Source organism: Delphinus delphis, chromosome 12 (assembly GCF_949987515.2).
Source record: "Delphinus delphis chromosome 12, mDelDel1.2, whole genome shotgun sequence".
Classification (NCBI taxonomy): Eukaryota; Metazoa; Chordata; class Mammalia; order Artiodactyla; family Delphinidae; genus Delphinus; species Delphinus delphis.
Genome location: NC_082694.2, coordinates 30,871,504 through 30,891,055, shown reverse-complemented (window position 1 = coordinate 30,891,055; position 19,552 = coordinate 30,871,504). Strand labels below are relative to the sequence as shown.

At 42.1% G+C, this 19,552-nt stretch overlaps 2 protein-coding genes and 1 pseudogene across 4 annotated transcripts; 1 reads left to right on the top strand and 2 right to left on the bottom strand.

The window, feature by feature from the left end:
• Nucleotides 1–506: 506 nt before the first annotated feature.
• On the bottom strand, nt 507–10,087 carry SNRPG (small nuclear ribonucleoprotein polypeptide G). 2 transcript variants are annotated; one of them, XM_060026417.1, is made up of 4 exons: nt 9,972–10,087; nt 6,787–6,809; nt 5,775–5,899; nt 507–1,022 (listed from the first exon to the last, which is right to left on the bottom strand). In XM_060026417.1, the coding sequence occupies exons 1-4, from the start codon at nt 10,001–10,003 to the stop codon at nt 972–974; spliced, it is 231 nt and encodes a 76-aa protein (XP_059882400.1). In that variant the 5' UTR covers nt 10,004–10,087; the 3' UTR covers nt 507–971. The 2 variants fall into 2 exon arrangements, with proteins under 2 accessions (XP_059882400.1, XP_059882401.1); XM_060026418.1 differs by lacking the exon at nt 6,787–6,809 and having other exon boundaries at nt 9,972–10,082.
• Nucleotides 10,088–11,459: 1,372 nt separating this feature from the next.
• Nucleotides 11,460–17,375, bottom strand: FAM136A (family with sequence similarity 136 member A). 2 transcript variants are annotated; one of them, XM_060026414.1, is made up of 3 exons: nt 17,172–17,375; nt 16,101–16,241; nt 11,460–13,087 (listed from the first exon to the last, which is right to left on the bottom strand). In XM_060026414.1, the coding sequence occupies exons 1-3, from the start codon at nt 17,256–17,258 to the stop codon at nt 12,899–12,901; spliced, it is 417 nt and encodes a 138-aa protein (XP_059882397.1). In that variant the 5' UTR covers nt 17,259–17,375; the 3' UTR covers nt 11,460–12,898. The 2 variants fall into 2 exon arrangements, with proteins under 2 accessions (XP_059882397.1, XP_059882398.1); XM_060026415.1 differs by lacking the exon at nt 17,172–17,375 and adding an exon at nt 16,340–17,135.
• Nucleotides 14,118–14,518, top strand: LOC132435397 (non-histone chromosomal protein HMG-14 pseudogene; annotated as a pseudogene).
• Nucleotides 17,376–19,552: the final 2,177 nt, after the last annotated feature.

The window sequence follows — 19,552 nt, the reverse complement described above, 5'->3', positions numbered from 1 at the left end:
TGGTTGACCCTTCAACAATGTGGGGGGTAGGGACGCCGACCCCCAAGCAGCCAAAAATCTGCGTGTAACTTAGTCAGCCCTCTGCACATGTGGTTCCTCCATCCAGTTCAGAATCCGTGGATTCAAACCACCATGGATGGTGTAGCACTGTAGTATTAGCAAATTATTTACTAATAATCCAAAATTATTTTGGAAAAAATCTGTATAGAAGTGGGCCTGCACAATTCAAACCTGTGTTGTTTGAGCAAAACCGTACTTGGTATGTAAACGTATGTGAAAAAGTCAGAGTCTGTCAAAGTTATGGCAAGAACTTTGAAAATTCCAGTTAATGTTTCAGAAGAAACCCACTCAGGCTTGCAGCTTCTTTATCTCTGTTCAGTGGTAAAAGATACAGAAAATGGGCATCCTTGCCAATGTTTCATATTTAATAAGATTCTTGTATTTTAATGCATTAAAAACCTCAGGGACTTCTAGTGGGTGAGCATCTGCCTGCTAATGCAGGGGACAGGGGTTTGATCCCTGGTCCAGGAAGATCGCACATGCTGTAGAGCTAAGCCCGTGCGCCACAACTGCTGAAGCCCGAGCGTCTAGAGCCTGTGCTCTGCAACGAGAGAAGCCACCATAATGAGAAGCCCGTGCACCGCAACAAAGAATAGCCCCCGCTCACTGCAACTAGAGAAAGCCTGCACGCAACTACGAAGACCCAGCATGGCCAAAAACCAGAAAAAACAAAAAACAACACCCGTGAACAAATCAGTCACAACCAGGAACAGGTCATGATAGAAAAAAATCAGAGTAAGAGCAAATCTTCTATGTTCGGAACAGCTGAGAAAGCATTTTTGACTATTACAGAAGTTTATTTAACAAAAAAGTTCAGTAAGAAAATGTACACGACCCAATTTTCATCGTAGTAAAATGTGGAGAGAGGACATGTGGAAGCAGTTGATTTCTCTGGTGAAGACAGCCATTGTTCATACTCGTTCCAAAGCTTCTAACATGATGATACTATTTCCTCGTATTACCTAAGAAAGAGAAAATGAATTTGAAAAGAACACAATTCATTTAACAGACATATCAATGATGATTAAAATGATTTGATTTCATCAAATCATTAATGGTTTTTCGGTTATTAAATGTCAGTTTGTGAGGCTTTTTTCCTGGTCACAGGAACACAAAATAATTCCAGTCTTTTAATAATGACATGAAGCCACTAAGCCCTTCATAATGAGATGCACATCTAGATCAAAGGCTAACAAGTACCTTTTTGAGACCAGTCTCCAATGACCCATTTCACTTAAACTGCAGGACTCAAATGAACATGCCCATCCCTGCCCCTAAGGGATCCATAAGTTAGTGGGAAAAATAGGTACAGTAGAATACATCAATCAGTTTAGGGGTATAAGATCATTGAGGGAACAAACCAGGATGAAAGTTGGAAAAAGTAGGATTTCTGAAGATGGGTCTTGAAAATTGGGTACAATTTTGACAGGAAGATAGGAAATTCTAGACAGAACTGAGATGAAAAAGTGTAAGGGGATAAGGAAAAATCTAATCTGAATAAAGTAAACGGTTATGGAAGGAAGTGGTAAACAAAGAGAGTTCGCACCTAATCTTAAAAGGCCTCAAACACCAATCTTAAAAGTGTTTGGAAAGCATCATGAAACCAACAATGAACCAGTGACAGTTTCAGAGCTGGGGGAATGTTTTGCCAAAAGCGTATATAAGAGAATGAGGGTGGGGGAGACTTAGAGGCAGGAAGAAAAGTTATAAAGAAAAGGCCCCAGGGGCACAGTGCCTGATACAGTAGCCATTCTATAAAAGATAAGCCAGGATACTCATGACAGCATAGGTGAAATGGCTGGTAATGGCTGGTAAAGAGGGATAGAAAAATAAGTCAAACTGGAAGGGGACTATGAAAATAAGGAGAATAATGAGAATTATTATGAAAATAAGGAGCGCCTGGTGGACTGTAGGCAATGCAATCACAGATCAGTTCAAGTAGAGCTGGAGAGGTGAAAAGGACAGGAGTGGGATGAGGGATGTGGAACGATTTATTAGAAATGGAGGCATTCTGAGTAAGATCAAAGTGGAGCTATGCTTGTAGGCAGGTGGTGTAAAAATAGCTGTAACTGGTTCTTTTCTCCTCTCATTCTACTTGCTTTATTCACTACATACACTATTATTTACTATCGCTGTAACTGGTTCTTCTCTCCTCTCATTCTACTCGCTTTATTTATTACATACACTATTATTCACTATCTTCCTCACTCCAGTGTCATTTCTATGAGGCAGGGACTTTGCTTGGTGCACCATCCCCAGTGCCTAAGCTGTGGCAGACACACAAAAGGTTCAGTAAGGACTGTTAAGTAAACAAATGAACCTCCACGTGATTACCGCAGCTGACAGACTGGAAAGGAACGTGACAGGTGGGCAAGTGTCTTGGAGCCTGGCAGAGACAAACAGCAATGAGTATGGTGAGAAGGTGGCAAAGAATTAAAGAGCTGCATTAAAGAGAACAAGCCCCTGAAAATGACAATGGGGATTGAAGGAAACTACAGACTCTTACTCTTCTTACAAGTTAGGAAAAGAAGAAAGCTAAACAACATGATTACCTAGTTTTAAACTGCTGGCTTATGTGCAACAGATGATGACCATCACATCTCATTGACAAAAGCATGAAAAACAAGTAGGCTTCTTTCCTAGCTCCCTCCTAAATTTGTCCCTTTCTGACACTTTCCCTAGACGTGGAGGATGGTGGAGAGAAGTTATTTCAGGTAACTAAGATTTTCAGATCTGTGGGCTTTTCCTTTTTGCCATCATTAAAAAACAAAACCACTACTTTCATCAACATGTTCTAAAATGGTATCACACACTTCTTTGCCTTCTCACATAATACACAGTTAAGGTTTGTTGTGAACACCTCTGTTGTGCAGTGCTCTACCTCTTTCCCCACTGTGCTCGAGGCCCCATTCTCCAAGTCAAACTGGAATCCAAATTCCGTATTGCTCCTTTGTTGGGCTTCAATACTAAGTTTTGGCAAAGTGTTGCTCAGGCTTTTAAAGTCTCCTGCGAGGGCACAACTGCCTAATAAAGAATACAAACATAATATGGAGCTACAGAAGCACAAAGCCTGATCACCTGAAATATGTAGCATCAAAAAAAGACACAATTTTTACTACATTCTTAGGGGAACCTTGGAGTGGAGTAGAATCTTTAGGAAATAAGACAGAGTTGATGCTACTGACTACTCTGGGGATGTCTCAAAAGATAAGAGGCTAGTCGAGACATTGTTATGTAATTATCCACCTGACAGATCCCCCAAACAAATTACCCCACCCCCTTCAGAATACACACATTCTTAATACTATTCTTAATTTAATACTATTAAGTAATTTCAATGGCCTCAATGGGTCACTGATTGGACAAGGGAATAATGACGCCAACGTAACTGTCTCCTTAGCCAAACAACTTGTGAAAAAACAAAACTGTAACTGGTTTCCCCTCTTTTCCTTAGAAAAGCCATCCTTCCATTTTCTTTAGACTGTTTTTTAAAGACAATTGATATATTATCATTATTTCATTTTCAAAGTGAACTCAGCCCCAAGAATTAGCACCTACTAACACAAGACTTTAATTTTTAGTCACACAACCGCCATCATAGGTGGAGGAGCAGACTGCCTAACACGGTAAGTAGGTGCTCATTATTTGAATGACTTGGGAGGACACTGCTTTTAACCAATTTCCGTGTAAAGAAAATTAAGCCCATCAAAATTTAGGGAGAAAATTACGAGAAAGATCCATGATCTAGGCTCAATTCCTTCTCTGATAAAAATTTCGAGAAGTCCCACACATTCTCTAAAAAGTTATCTTCCCAAGTTAAGAACTTTAGATGTCAATTCCTTCTTGAATCCTTTTTTAGCAAGTTTGTTCAGATATGAACCAAAATCCTAATCTACCCTCTATTAGAATGAGGATTTCCTAATCTGTAAAAGGAATGGCTAGGGGGAAATCTTGGGGTATTTTAAAACTGTTTTATAAGAAACTGCTGCTAATGATTTGCCCATACTTTTATTCATTTTTAACAGAAGCTCAAGGAGACTGTACCTGGAAAGAAGGCAGATTTACATGAAACGTGTGGGGGTGGGCGGGGAGTCTCATAGCTAGAGATTCCAAGTTGTTTCTCTAACCCTGACTACTGATTTGCTTTTCAAAATGCAGTAATGGAAATACACTTGAAATAAGCAATAACACAAGCCTTGGAAAGGGTGATTAAAAAATTATACCCTTTTACTGCTCAAACTTTAAAAAGTGAGGCAAAATCATGGCTAATGATTAGGAACTCTTACCACCTCTTAGAGGTCTACATGCTCAATGATTTGCTAAAGCTAAGTTGTCTGTTTTGATTCACCTTGCCAAGGTAACTCAGACTTAACACTTACTGGGTATACTGTCCTGTGTTAGGCAGAGTGGAATTCAAAGTCTGGGTCTTGTTGACAAACATCAACAACTCTTCTTCAGTAGTCATACCACTCTGGCCTATTGAATGCAGAAACGTTTGCTCCTATGATTAAGAAGTCAGCATCTGTTTTCCTCCTGTTTTCTTCCATGTGAATGGCTGTCATTGTATCCCTTGCAACTTTTACCTTGACTACTTTTTGAGTGTGATAAACCAGAAAATCTAGGTTAATTATATACACAATTAAATCCCAAAAGTGTGATCTGTGACCTGGCAGATCTGCATCAAATGGGCACTTGTTAGAAATGCAAAATCTCAGGTTCCATCCCATACCTATTGAATTAGGATCTGCATTTTAACAAGATTTTCTGGGAATTCATGGCATGTTAAAGTTTGATAAGCAGTAATCCTCACTACACGTTAAAATTACACAGTATCTTTTAACAAAAAAAGAGAGCAGCACCCTTAGAGATACAGTTTCAATTGCTCTGAGGTGGACTCTAGGCATAACTTTTGTTTGCTTGCTTTTAAAAAAACTCCTCAATGACTGATTGTAAATGCTCTCAATCACTGGTTAATCTTTGCCTTACATTAGAATCACCTGGGGAACTTAAAAAAAAATTTTTTTATTGGAGTATAGTTGGTTTACAATGTTGTGTTAGTTTCTGCTGTACAGCAAAGTGAATCTGTTATACATATACATATATCCACTCTTTTTAGATTCTTTTCCCATAGAGGCCATTACAGAGTATTGAGTTCCCTGTGCTATACAGTAGGTTCTCATTAGTTATCTATTTTACACACAGTGTTTTTTTATGTCAATCCCAATCTCCCAAATCACCCCTGCCTGCTGGCCCCCGTAATCATAAATTTGTTCTCTACATCTTTGTCTCTATTTCTGCTTTGCAAATAAGTTCATCTGTACCATTTCATCTGGGGAACTTTAAAAAACTCTAGGCTGCATCCCAGACTAACTTGATTCTAAAATACAACTAAGATTGAGAACTACTGCTCTAATGAAGGAACAAGTATGTGTCTCTACTATAGAATAAAGCTCAAAAATGATTTCTAACACCCATTTCAAGTCTAAGGACCTCAGTGGGTTCGTGTAAGATTCGGATCTAACCTACAGGTAACTGGGATATTATCACAATTGAATAACTGTCATTAAATTAAACTAAAAGGGAGACGGAATGTCTAATCTTGCCTGAAATTTGCCTAACTTCAGTCTAACCCAAGAGTTTGATAGAAGGGACGTTAATGCTTATTCCAAAAGAAAAATGAAATCTCTTAAGAGAAATCTTGTGTCTTTACTTACCACCATTCCAATATTGTTCTGTTGCCCACTAGTTGCCATCTCCACACATTCATCTATCACAAGATTCATAAAGGGATCAAATCCCCTCAATATTCCTTGGACATGTCTGCCACCATTTAATTTCACTGTGTAAAGGGAAAAAGACATTTTAATAAAACTGACCATTAATCATCAACTAAACTATTCATTAAAAATTAGGTGAGATCGGGATTTCCCTGGTGGCACAGTGGTTAAGACTTTGCACTCCCAATGTAGGGGGCTCAGGTTTGATCCCTGGTCAGGAAACCAGATCCCACGTGCATGCCACAACTAAGAGTTCGCCTGCTGCAACTAAGGAGCCCATCCACCACAACTAAAGACCCAGAGCAACCAAATAAATTAAAAAAACTAGGTGAGATAAAACCCAGGTATTTGAGATGTATAATCTACTATCTTTACTATATGCCAAGCACTGGGCTAAACATTTTACATTTACTTCCACATTTAAACTTATAAGAATCCTATGAAGTAGAATTATCCTGACTTTTTATGAAGGAACTGAAGTATAGCATTTTTAAATAACTGGTTCAAGATTATACAGTTACTGTGGGGTACAGCTGGAGTTCAAACTGAAGGCTGCTCGCTCCTAAAGCCATGGTCTTAACCCCTATATACTTCGAGTACTGTACAGGTTATATTTTAGTCCTTGTCTGTCCTTTGTTTAAAGGAAAAAAGTTAAGTTTTCAAATAGAAAATACTGTTAATTTTATCAAAGTGAGAGAGGGCTTATATGAAATAATGAAGAGTCTAAAGTACTGTGAAACTTCCTAAGTATCAGAAATTAAGTAAATAAAACTGTCTAGTTAGAATTTTGATAAACCTGCTTAATTAATGGATATGAATTAGAGGTTCTGTGTGCTTTGAATTTTTATAATGTTGCTCCTTCAAACATTATATACCGCCAAGGCATATGTAAAAAGGAATTTAGCATTAAAAAAAAAAGGCCCGAAAATAAAAAACCAAAAAGACTTACATGATAACTTCTTGTCCATAAATCTGAAAAAGCAAAAGGGGTACAGATTATATAACTAATTAAAAAAATTTAAGCACAAGTAAGCACTAAAGTAGGTATAGTCAGGATAATCTATTAAAATATACACAATAGGAATAATGAAATTTAAAAGAGTAAAAACTGTACTGTGGTAAAGGATGAGAGAGTGATGGGCTACCACAGTTAGTACTTATACTAACTGAGCAATGTGATTTGGGAAGGGAAGATAAACAAAAATGGAATGGATTTACAATATATTAATGTACATTAAATTGCATCTTTATACTGATGTGAATTACAAACCATTCTTGTTGTTCAATACTGACCTAACTTTCAATGACAGGATTTTACAACCATAACAGAAAAACAAAGATTTGGTTATATTTTTAGTTATTTCCAAAACCAAACAAAGTTGTGAAGAAACCAGAAGGTAATCAAACTATACCCAATCCAATAGGTATTTTATTTTATATTTGAGACAATACGTAGTGTTGTTTTATTTAATATTAAACATCAATCTTAAGTGTTCAGGATAGTCTTCAACACATAATTATGCTTTAGCAAAATAAATGCGTATTTTGAAGTTTTAAATAATCTGAATTAAACAAGAAAATTCCATCTCAGCAGGGTAGTATGAGAATATGAAGACATGTAGTCAAACCAGTTTTTACCTCTTCCAGTTATAGGCTAAAAAACATGAAGTTTCATTCAATTTTAATATAAATCATGGGAGAATTCAAAGATAAATAAGAGAAAGGGGCTGACGGAAGGTGTAAGAAGATAGGTTTTTACAAATAAAAAGATATAGTATGATATATAAAATAATCTATTTTAATAGGATATGTTATATAAAACAAATATAACACACATGAGCTTATTTAATCCTATGATGGCTTTTATAAATTACATACATACAAATTAATAATACTTATTTATTAATAATTAATCAGCATTTAATAGATGGGGAACTGAGGCTCAGGAAGGTTAAGTAAAATTTCCAAAGTCACAGCAGTGAAAAAGTTTGAGCAAAATCAAATGGTTCAGTTTGGCTGGAGAACACAGCACTCAAATGTTAGTGTGTGTAATATTTGGTGCCTGGATTTCTGATGGAGGAGCTTGAATGTTGGGTCAAGAAATCTGGACTTTGTTATGTATACAGCAATAAGTTATTGCAGCAGAACCAGCGAATGGCAAGACTACTGTGGCACGTGTAAGCCAGATCATTATGCCATACACCTTAAACTTACACAGTGCTGTATGTCAATTATATCTCAAAAAAACTGGAAGAAAAAAAAAAAAGACTACTCTGGCATTGACTTTATTTTTTTAATTAATTAATTAATTTATTATTTATTTTTGGCTGTATTGGGTCTTTGTTGCTGTGAGCGGGCTCTCTCTAGTTGGGGTGAGTGGGGCCTACTCTTCGTTGCGGTGCAGGGGCTTCTCATTGCAGTGGCTTCTCTTGTTGTGGAGCACAGGCTCTAGGCACGTGGGCTTCAGCAGTCGTGGCACGCAGGCTCAGTAGTTGTGGCACATGGGCTTAGTTGTCCCGGGCATGTGGGATCTTCCCGGGCGAGGGCTCGAACCTGTGTCCTCTGCATTGGCAGGCGGATTCTCAACCACTGCGCCACCAGGGAAGTCCCTGGCATTGACTTTTAAGAGCAGGACTAAGAATTTGGTTAGGCCAGGGTATCTCAACCTCAGCATACTGAAATCTAGGGCCCGATAATTCTGTTGTTGCATGATATCCAGTGCATTGTAGAAAGTTTTAGCAGCAACCCTGGCCTCTTCCTACTAGATGCTGATAGAGCCAGACTCCCATCCCCTCAGTTAAGAACCACTGAGTTATGCTAAACCAGGAGGATGGTATAAACGTGTAAAAGATGGTTATTTGTGAGAAATTAAAGGAAGAAAAAAATTAAGTCATTTTGGAGGCAGACCTGCCAGGATTTCACAATTCATGAAATCTAGAGATAAGAAGAGAAAGGTATTAAAACTAGTTTCATCCTCTGAAATTCTCAAATAATGTCTTAAGAATCAAAAAGAAAACCTTACAAATAGAGAATGGTCCTTCTGTTAAAAAATAATTACCATTTCACCAGTTCCTGATGAAGCCAGAGGACAAGTAAGATTTTACCAGTTCACCAATAAAAGGATAACTTGGACAAGCATTTTCACAGCAGTAATATTTTTTCTTAATGTTAGGCTTATTTAATAATTGTCTTAAATTTATAACAGATCCAACTAAAATACACACGAGTTTTTGCACAAAAGATGGCTTCAATACAAATGTGCATTTAAGTGTAAAATCATTAAATATGAACTTTCCCTTAAGCCTGGCTTCTTTATGGGGCTGATAATAAATGAACTGTACACATGGCAGACCAGATAGCTGGCTGCCTCACAAACTGATCCTTGGACCAATTTTCCATCCTTTGTGCTATCCAACTAAACAAGACAGAGAAGTTACTTAGGAAACATGGCCCATGCTAAGTTCAACCAAGAGTGTTTGAGGACGCTAAAACTTTAAAATGGGCCTTATCTAAAATAGGAATATCCTACTTTGAGTTGACTTTACTGGGTTCAAACCCCACCCCCGCCCCCCAAACAACCTAGCCTTCTCTAATTAGAAAAAATGAATATTCTCACACAGCAAGATATCACACGACACTCAAGTTTAACCAACGAACAAGAAAACAAGAAAAAGGAATGTGATTTCTAAGTTAAAGCTCAAAGAAACAGCGGCTTTTGATTCCTCAGATACTATCAAACACTTCCATTCCACCCATCTCCTTAGTTCCTTACAGAATTACTCTCCAGCCACCTTATCTAGAACATGATGCTACTCAAGATGTTCAACAAAGGGTAGCATTCGAAATGTTCAAGTAACGAGCGAGAGCGTGCGGGAGACGGGGCCTGGAGCTCGGGCCTGGGATGCAACTCGGCGGGCGGAGGCGCCTTGCTGCCTCTGGTAACCTTGCCCACCGGGCCGAAATGCTACGTCTGAGCGGGTCTTAGGCCCCGAAGCGCGGGACATCGGCCCGCATCTCGTCGGCCACGGACCAGAAGACGCACGCCAGGCGCGCTCTCGGGAATGGCGGAGGACCTAAGGAACCCGAGGCACACAAATAAGCTGCCATTTGGGCACGGCCCTCACACATACTTACTTCTTCAACTCGGGAGGGTGAGCTTTGCTCATGATGTCTACTCGAGGAGCTCAAAGACGCCTCCAAACAGAACTCGAACCGTCGCTCTCGCTCCAGCAGTAGGCCCGGCGCTTTGCGTCTGACGTCACTCATCCCGTTAGCCAATTGATTGTCGGCCGCGTTCCCGTTTCACCTCGCGATACTTAGGGAAGGCCTGAGAGTGTCGATCAGTCCCAAGCTTCCGGTTGCGCCGCCAGCGATTGGCCAGGACGGAGGGATGGGACCTTCGGGAGCCCCGTTCCTTCCCGTCGTAAAATCGGGGTGCGCCTCTAGCTTCGGAAGGAACCTGGTTAATGCCGTGTCCTTGTGGGTTGCAACATGTATCTTATTCATATGTACCAAATGAAAATAAGCTCTAGAGGAGTGGGCCCCTAATATTTCTTTGCATGTGTGGGGATATGTCCATGTATTGCGCTGCCCTTTGTTGTGCTTTGCAGATACAGCGTTTTTGTTTTTGTTTTAAACAGAAGGAAGGTTTGTGGCAACCCTGAGTCTAACAAATCTCTTGGTGCCATTTTTTCTTTTTCCAACAGCATTTGTTCACTTGGTGTCTCTCTGTCATTTTGGTAATTCTTACAGTATTTAAAACTTTTTCATCGCATTTGTTATGGTGATCTGTGATCATACCAAATAATTCATGTGTGACTTGCTTTATCGAGACATTTGCTTCACTGTGGTGGTCTCCAACAGAACCTGCAGTATCTCGGAGGTTTGCCTATACTCCCACAGGAGAATGTCATGCTAAGTCTAGGGTTCTGGTAACAGCTCAGTTAGTGAGTGACCTCTGCACTATAAGAGAGGGTGATTGGGCCTCAATTTCCAAGCCTTTGAATCTAGAGCCCAGAAGTGTATTCCCCATGGTCGGTCCTGCAATGCTTGTTAACAATACCTCCAAACCCCCACTTAACGTACATTGTCTCTCTGTATAAAACGTGAAATGCAGCACACAAATGATCTCTAATACGAGGTATTGATTTTCAAGTCAAGAGTGTAGGTGTAAACAGTGGTCTCTGACTTGTTCCTAGTTAAGTTATCCAAAATAAGTGCATCTACATTTACGAATCAGATACAATTGGGATTACAGAAGACTTAGGCCAAAATAGAAAAGCATTAGTGATTTTACGTAGGGGATGGTTCTACAAGATTCAGTTCATTCCTCACGTTCAGGAATGACTCTATTTAAATACCAGTGATATTAAAGTCTTAAACTCATCATCTATTTTGTACTCTCTTGGTACTCAAAATCCCAGGCATTGCATTTTCTTTAGAGGGGTCATAACTGCCTGTCTTTTCCAGTTTTTGTTGTGTTTAGTTGAAGCTAGAGACCTGATGTGGATATTGAATTTCTTTTTCAGCCTTATAGTTTCTGTCTTTTTACATTAACAGACTTCAATTTGTAGTGCCCTAGCATGCCCTCAAAGTTCTTCCCATTTACAAGCATCCGAACCATAACATATAGCTAATTTTCACTCCCCTGGACCTCTTAAATTTATTTCACACATTACAAAGAGAAGCATCCTGACAAAGTTATATATTCACTGGCCAGATATAAGGAAAGAAACACAATAGTGGAAGAAAAATTAAGTCTTATGTATTTTTAAAACCAAACCACTAGGAAAATATATCACAGTCTTGAAACAGCAAACAGACAGGCTATATTATCATTTCAAGTAATAAGTTGGTAAAAACACAAGGTCCTTAATAAAACGATAAGGTGCCAGAACTGGGGCAAGAACAACGCATGTCGCAAAAGTAGTATTTGGTAACGGAGGGCTGTCCCTTTTTTTGCTCTAAAGGAGTCACAGCTTGCCCGAGTTGCTTACTTTTTCTCCTTTGACCTTCGTGTTGCCAAGGGATTGTTTCAACAGAGCTCTGTTATCACAGGGGGCAAAGTAAGCAATACTGGGTGTAGGCTTTCATTCTATTTTGTTTTATGAAAACCAGATTTTTCCAAAGCCAGTACTTCATAACTCTCTTAATTAAGCAGCTAACAATTCCTCTTTCACTGTTCATTCTTGAATACTAGCATATGGCACAATCAAAAGCCCCTTTCCCTTCAAGGGTGAGTGTCACTGCAAGATTGTCTTGTCACTCGGCTGACTCTGCTGCTGACAGCCTCAGGGCTCATCATGGCTGCCAGTCAGAGGGAAGGTTTGCTTCCCCTGCCATTGTGATAGCGCTTTTTATATTTTTGCAGGGTCTCCAGGCTGAAAGATGTCAGGTGTGAGAATTTTAAGAAATGCGCATCCACGTCCTGACGGCCAGAAATGAATATCCGCAAGGACCCTTTCAGAGTTTTTATCGAAACTACCTCTCCCAACTCTACATCTTAAAGTAGCTTCATGCCCTTGTATATAAAACAAAACCACGCGAAACAAATCCCCAGAAGCCCCCTTTCCCCTTCTAAATTAGTGACCTCATGGATTTTGTTTTATTTCCAGTTTGTGGGAAACGTTGTAGTGATCCTTCTGGTAAACAGGAGGTTGGCAACAAACAGAAACACCTCTCCTCACACTCCACCAGCTCATAAGCAGGTCAGATGAACCTGCCAGCCTGTTGGTATCTGTGGACTAAGAGAATCCGGTACCTTGGAGGGCTGTGGTTTGGTACAAGGGAGACTCCCTGTTGCCAGGATAAGCACTTGCCACGTGAAATTCAGGATCACAGAAACTCTCCTGTGCTATCTCTGACCCCAATTTTAGCACCAGGTTTTTTCACTTTCTAGGTTTCAAACACAAAGGAACCAGTGTCCAGAGGCAAGTGATATAGGCCTTAAACTTGCTGCCATCCTTAATTTCCTCATTCATAAACTCCTTAGAAAACCCAAATCCCCATTTCTCTTCTTAAATAGACTCCTGCCTTCAGCCCCGATGGCCAATAGCAGACATCTACTTCCCAATGGATGAGAGAGACTCCTTCATCTTCTTGGTCATGGTTGGGATGAGGTTCATGTGGTCATCCACACACGTGGTCACGCAACTCTCCAGCTGCCGCTTCACCTGAAGCTCTTTACTCCCTGCATCAATTGAATCTTTGGCTTTGTCGTTGCAATGCATAGTGCACCGGGCCAGGCGGTCCTGCGGCAAGAGGGAAAAGGGTAGAGGAACTGAAAGGCTGGTCTTTATTTACCAAATGCCTGTCACGTGCCAGGCTCTGTGCTACGTATTTTTCTACGTATTACGTGGGTTATCTTGATCAATTAAGTGACGCTATCGTGCAATTAACCAGGATTGTCCTGATTGAAACAGAGGGTGGCACCACGAGGGCCCAGGGAAAGCGTCACTAGAAAGCAGGTGAATAATAGAATAAATTGTACAGAAGCCCCTTCCAGGAGGTGAGAAGGAACTAGAGGCTAATGTTACTCAACTATAGACTTTCAAACACCTTGATTTTATAAGGTCTGTACTTGCTACAGAAAAATACTCAATTCCACGAATATTTATTGAGCATCTACTATGTGCTAGGGACTCTTCTAATGTTGGGGAATACAGCAATGAGTAAATCAGATAAAGTTCTTGCCTTCATTGAACTGATATTCCAGTGAGGGGAGAGAGACAAACAAAATAAATAAGTGGAGATGCTGGGGGAAACAGTTGGATACATGAATCTGGAGATCGGGAGTAAAGCTGGTCTAAAGATATGAATGTAGGTGTTGTCAGCATATAGATGATATTTGCTATGAGACTAGAGAACTAGATTGAAAAGAAAAAAGATCCAAGGACAGCCCTGGGCACTCCAGTGCTCTTCAGAGGTTGGAGAGGGAAAAAAACAGTAAATGAGAACAAGAAAGGAGAGAGGGAGAGAGGTGGAAAACCAGGAGAGTGAGCCATCCTATCCTGGTGGCCAACTGAGTACAGATTTTTAAGGAGGGGGAGAGTAATCCACTGTGTCAATGATGCAGGTAGGTTGAGTAAGATGAAGAATGAGAAATGACCACTCCCATGGAAGGAGTGGCAAGAGTGGTTCTGGCACAGTGGAAAAGTCAGTCTGATTGGAGCAGTGAAAAGTGAATGGAAGGGGTCCCAGCAGCTCGGGCGGCGGGAGCGGCAGCGGCCAGGCAACCCAGCTTCGCGAAGGCTCTCGGCGCGCGCCCGCCCCGCCGCGAGGATGCCTAAGAGGAAGGTCAGCTCCGCCGAGGGGGCGGCGAAGGAGGAGCCCAAGAGGAGATCGGCGAGGTTGTCAGTTAAATCGGCTCCTGCAAAAGTGGAAACGAAGCCAAAAAAGGCGGCAGGAAAGGATAAATCTTCCGACAAAAAAGTGCAAACAAAAGGGAAAAGGGGAGCAAAGGGAAAACAAGCTGAAGTGGCTAACCAAGAGACTAAAGAAGACTTACCTACAGAAAATGGAGAAACTAAAAATGAGGAGAGCCCAGCTTCTGATGAAGCAGGAGAGAAAGAAGCCAAGTCTGATTAATATCACACACCTGGTCCTATCAGGGGTCCCTGCTTCCCTTCTTGTACAATCCAGAGGAATATTTTTATCAACTATTTTGTAAATGCAAGTTTTTTAGTAGCTCTAGAAACATTTTTAAAAAGGAAGGAATCCCACCTCATCCCATTTTTTAAGTGTAAATGCTTTTTTTTCAGAGGTGAAATCATTTGCTGGTTGTTTGTTTTTTGGTACAACCAGAAAATAGTGGGATATTGAATATGGGAGGCTTTGATTGTCTTGGGTGTAGCTTTTCTATCCTATAATACAAAGCATACTAAATGGCAGTTTGGAGTCACTTGTGCATTTAACGTCTTAAACACTTTAAATTGCTTCTCTTCCCACGTTGTTTTTGGTAGAATTGTTTCCTAAAGCAAACCACTCACCCCTTGATCTTGGCTCTCCTGGGCAGAATTTTGTGCACTCTGTAACATCTTTGGTCATGGTAGTCCAGTTCTAGTAACCGTTAATGTGCTGTGAACGATTGACAATTTGAGTATGTAGTGTATGTGATATTAAATTGTGAATTAGTGGGACTTACGATGTAACAGCATATCAATATTTGAAGATATTGGTAATTGATATCCTGTGAAGGAAAATTTGCCCCCACATTTTAAGCTGGAAAGTCACTGGAATAACTGTTCAGAAAAGAATCACAACTACATGACTTTTTAGGTTTTTGGTATGTATGTTGAGAATTGTGTACAAATTGAAATGTCTGTGTACTGATCCTCAAAACAACCAATAAAATCTCAATTATGAAAGAAAAGAAAAGTGAATGGAAGAAGAAAGTTGTACAGTAATTCAAGAATCAAATTTTGAAAGACCCTATCTGTAAAATAAGGTGTCAAACACAAAGAAACCCCCTGAAGTTCCATGATCTTGGAGAAGTTATTCTTTTATAGTGTCAGTAATTTTGAAGAATTTTATACAGAATGTAAAAATGTACCACATTAGATATAATTTTTCCATTTGAACAGAATCCCAGGCTATGAAAACTGGTTCAGAGGTGGGCCCTGCTTCCCCAAGTTCCAGGAAAGTATATCCAGAGGAAGGGAGTAAAAGGAAGTTGTGGATACCCTTTGCTCCAGAGAGGGATACTGTAGGGGGGCTCTTAGTGACCTCAAAGAGGCTTGTGAGTCAGGCATCGGTGAGTCAACAATAATAATTCTTCATATAAATGGCCGCTCTTTAGTGACACAGGAGCTGCCCCCTGGGTGTAGCAAGTAGGAGCATCCTGGGTGGGTATATCCACAAAATGACGGCAGGATCTCGTTCTAATCTGTACGCTTTAAAGACTGGCCCATTCCACTTTCCTGGGGATTCTGCTGTTGTAAGAATGAATTAATATGTTTTCGAAAGCTTTATACTGTACAGTATACATATGTATTTGATATTTATGGGGGAAAAAAACATAAGGCTCTTGGTCATGAACTCCCTTGGTTAACTCCCTTTTACATTGTTTCTATGGGAAATTTTTACAGCACTCAATCTCCTGGACTTTTTCCAAAATTTGAAACTGTGTAAAGAGTAGTTGGCCATAGGACTGTCACAAATGTTAACACAGAACCAAGACACTAAAGCTAAGAGTTTTGAACAAATGCTTGTCATCTGCAAAAGAGCAACATCAAGGGCTAGAGTCATCTGTTTGGAATTCCTCACCTGGAACTTCTCCAACTCGCTGGTCACCAGGGCCTGGGCTTGAGCCAGAGGTGCATGGCAGCGCTCAATGCACTGGTGCACTTGCTGCATGGACGCCTGGCTGTCCTCACAACAGCCGGCGCTGCACCGGAACATGAGGCCCTGTGGGGGGAGGGCAGAGGAAGGTTAGGTAGTAAAGCCTCCGGGACAGAGATGACCACGGAGTGCAACAGAGGCTAGGAGAAGCATCATACCCGCACCTCTCCTTAGAATAGACATCAGGACCTTAAAACCACGAACAGGAACATTATCCTCGGTGCCTAGCGCAGTGTTTCACAGCCTCCTTGCCGCTAGCTCATTGGCACTTGTTGAATCGAAGGCTGGGTGGACAGGGAAGGTGGTGGAGGGTCAGATGAAGCCAAGCTCTGAAAACCTGGTGCCTAAACCACAGGGTTCAGAGGTCAGCAATCTAGTAACCTACATTCCACCAGGGAGCAACTGGTCCACTGACTCCTGGGGCACCTTTACCCTTTACAAGGGAAACCCACAATCCGGTTAGGGAAGCTGGACCAGCAGCCACAAAACATTTAGGAGATGAAAGCGGAACAGCACATAAGCCAGCACTGTGTGGTGCCAGGTTCGGTGCAACAGAACCGGGCATGACCTGGCCATTGAGGAGGCCGAGCGCAGTCCCCTTTCCGGTCTTTCACCCTGGCTGTGCTCTTTCCGGGCCTCTGGCTGCTCACCTGCAGAAGGGGCCGCGCAAGTGGGGAAGGTCGGGGAGGCTGACCATCTTACACCAGGGGCTTCTTAACCCTGCCCCGGGGACACCCCCTCCCCCGGCCTGGCCTTGGGTGCAGACGGCATTGCGCATGGCGAGGGAGCACAGATTTCATCCGCTCAGCCGAAGCTCCAGAAGTTCTGTCTGAGGGTGAGCCGAGTTTCCGAGCACGCCGCGACGACCCCAGGGACACCCCGACCCGGGTCTGCGGGGAAGGAGGCAGTGGCGCTGGGGATCGTGCGACGGCTGCGGGAAGGGGCCAGGAATCCCGGACCGCCTTGGCTCCCCCCGGGTGGGCCCCGACCCGCTACCTGCATCTTCCGGATGTTCTCTCTCTCCAGACACTTCACCATAGAGTCCACCGCCTCCTGCACCCGGAGCTGCTGCAGCTCCGCCATGGCGACACGGCGCTGCTCCGTGCCGCGCCGGCGCCCACATGGACTCCCGGGCACGAGCCCGCCCCCTCGCCGCCTCTTCCCGGGTCACCGCGGCGAGCCCTTTCCGGGCCCACGCCGGCGCCTAGCGTCCTAGAGGAGCAACTGCATGTCCGGCGGCTACCTTCTGCCCGCGCTCTCCGGCCCCCACCCGTAGTCCCCGCCCACCTCTCGGCCGTCTTCACCTGGTCCGCCCACCGCCGCCGGCAGTGCAAGCGCCGAGACTGCATTTTTCCCTCTACCTCCCTCCTTCCCTCTTATGTATTTATTTTTTAAAATTGAAGTATTTACAATGTTGTGCCAATCTCTGCTGAAAAAAAGTGAAAAAATATTTAATATAATTAACATAACAGACAAGTGCGCAGATCTTAGATGTAAATACCTTGGTGTGTTTTAACAAACCTTGCCCTTTCCCAGTCAATCCCTGCCCATTCCCTACCTATCTCCCCACTCCAGACCCCAGGCAACCACTGATCCGCTTTCTATCACGACAGATTACACTTTCTCTTTCTAGAATTTATAAATCATTCCTATGTACTGTTTTGGGGGGTTTGGCTTCTTCACCTAACATAACGCTTTTGAGATTGAGCCTTATCTTCAGTTCCTTTTTGCTGCTGAATAGTATTCCATTGAATGGACATACAGAAATTTGTTTTTCCATTCCTCTGTTGATGGACATTTGGGTCTTTCCCAGTTATTAGCTATTCTGAATAAAGTGGTGACTATGAACATCCTTGAGCAAGTCTTTTGTGGACATAAATGTCCATTTCTCTTGGGTAAATATCTAGAAGTGGAACTGTTGGATTGTTGGTAGATGTATGTTTATGCATTTATTTCTAATGAGAAATTATTAACCTCAAAGGAGCAACGCAGGGGCTACAGATATTCAATCGACAATGAAGCATTTATACGCCAGTAACAGTGGGCTGTTTCTGAGCTCCTGGCAGTTCTATCAGGAATGCCCAACTCCACCTCCAACTTTACTGTCCTATGTATTCATTGATTAAACACATGCAGTCGTCCCTCGGTATCCCTGGGTTCCGCATCCGCAGATATGGAGGGCCGACTATGATACTTGAGTGTCGGTGTCAGGACTTTTAGTGGGTCCTGTAACCAACCCCCCGCGGATACCAAGGGACAACTGTAGCTGGTGCGTGCTAGGCACAAGGCACGGTGGTAGCGGCGAGGGTCCACAGGGGAGCCTTGGTGAGGGTGAAGGGGGCAGACAGGTAGTGTTGGAAGAGATGTGCTAATACGGGGTGACGGCGGCTGGCAAGAAGGAAGTGAGCAGTCCAAGTGTCTCAGGAAAGCTTCCTTAGAGGATATGACAAGTGGGTGTTTTTGCCTGGCACACGAGACGGTGAAGAGAATGTCATACCAGGCACGGGAAGCTGCCTGAACAAAACAGTGTGAAACAGCGTGAAGCTTTGGGGAAGCCAAGTGGTTTTGCTGACTTGGAACCTGGAGTAGAGAGTGAGGGACACAAGGAAAGGGACCTTGACTTTGGAATTTAGGCATTTGCTGCCACCGGACACTAGATGGCAGCAGAACTCTGGTTTGAGGGCAGTGGGCCGCTTGACTCAGCCCAAAGACTTCAAGCATCAGGCCCTTCTCTAGCCCAGGGGCTGGTAACTTCCTGGAAACCACTGTTCAGCATCTGAAACATCCCTTACACTTCAAGCCAGTCTAGAGGCGGCTACCAGCAGCCTCTGGAATTAGAATGACCCCGGCTATTACTGAATGTGCCAGCCTTTGTTTTAAGTTCTTTATATGGGTTATCTCATTTAATACCCACAACAATCCTATGAGGTGAGAACTTTATTATCCACTTTTCTCCTGCTTAGGGCAGAAAACTGAGATCTAGGGAGGTGAAGCCATTTGCCAAAGGTTGCATATTTAGAAGCTAGAATCGGTGGAGCTAGACTTCCAACCTGCATAAGCTAACTTTCCTACTGTGAAGTAGGAAATCTCTGTTATGACTGACAATGTTTATACTTATGTTTCCATATTCCATGGAGAGTTCTTACTTTCTTTGTTATAGAACAATCTGAAATATCTCACCTTTCCCCCTTATTTCTAAAATGTCCGATTGAATCTCTCCAACAAGTCCTACTTTTAGGAGCCCAGTTAATCACACTAAAATGAATTTAAAAGTCCTTGAGTAATGCAGCCTTACTAGTTTGTGTATATGAAATGAATGGTTCTTTAGTATATTTATGAAAAATGATTCCTGACTTCATTTGGCTTTGGAAACCTAC

Bases quoted from the DNA above. Each gene is read 5' to 3' on its own strand.
- SNRPG (XM_060026417.1), bottom strand. From the start codon at position 10,003: ATGAGCAAAGCTCACCCTCCCGAGTTGAAGAA. The intron at 5,900-6,786 runs GTAAGTCTTTTT...CCCTTTACACAG, and splicing joins TATGGACAAGAAGTTATCAT to TGAAATTAAATGGTGGCAGA. The intron at 1,023-5,774 runs GTAAGTAAAGAC...TCTCTTTCTTAG, and splicing joins AGAACAATATTGGAATGGTG to GTAATACGAGGAAATAGTAT.
- FAM136A (XM_060026414.1), bottom strand. From the start codon at position 17,258: ATGGCGGAGCTGCAGCAGCTCCGGGTGCAGGAGGCGGTGGACTCTATG. The intron at 16,242-17,171 runs GTAGCGGGTCGG...CTCCCCCCACAG, and splicing joins AGAACATCCGGAAGATGCAG to GGCCTCATGTTCCGGTGCAG. The intron at 13,088-16,100 runs GTGAGGAATTCC...CTCTTGCCGCAG, and splicing joins GCGAGTTGGAGAAGTTCCAG to GACCGCCTGGCCCGGTGCAC.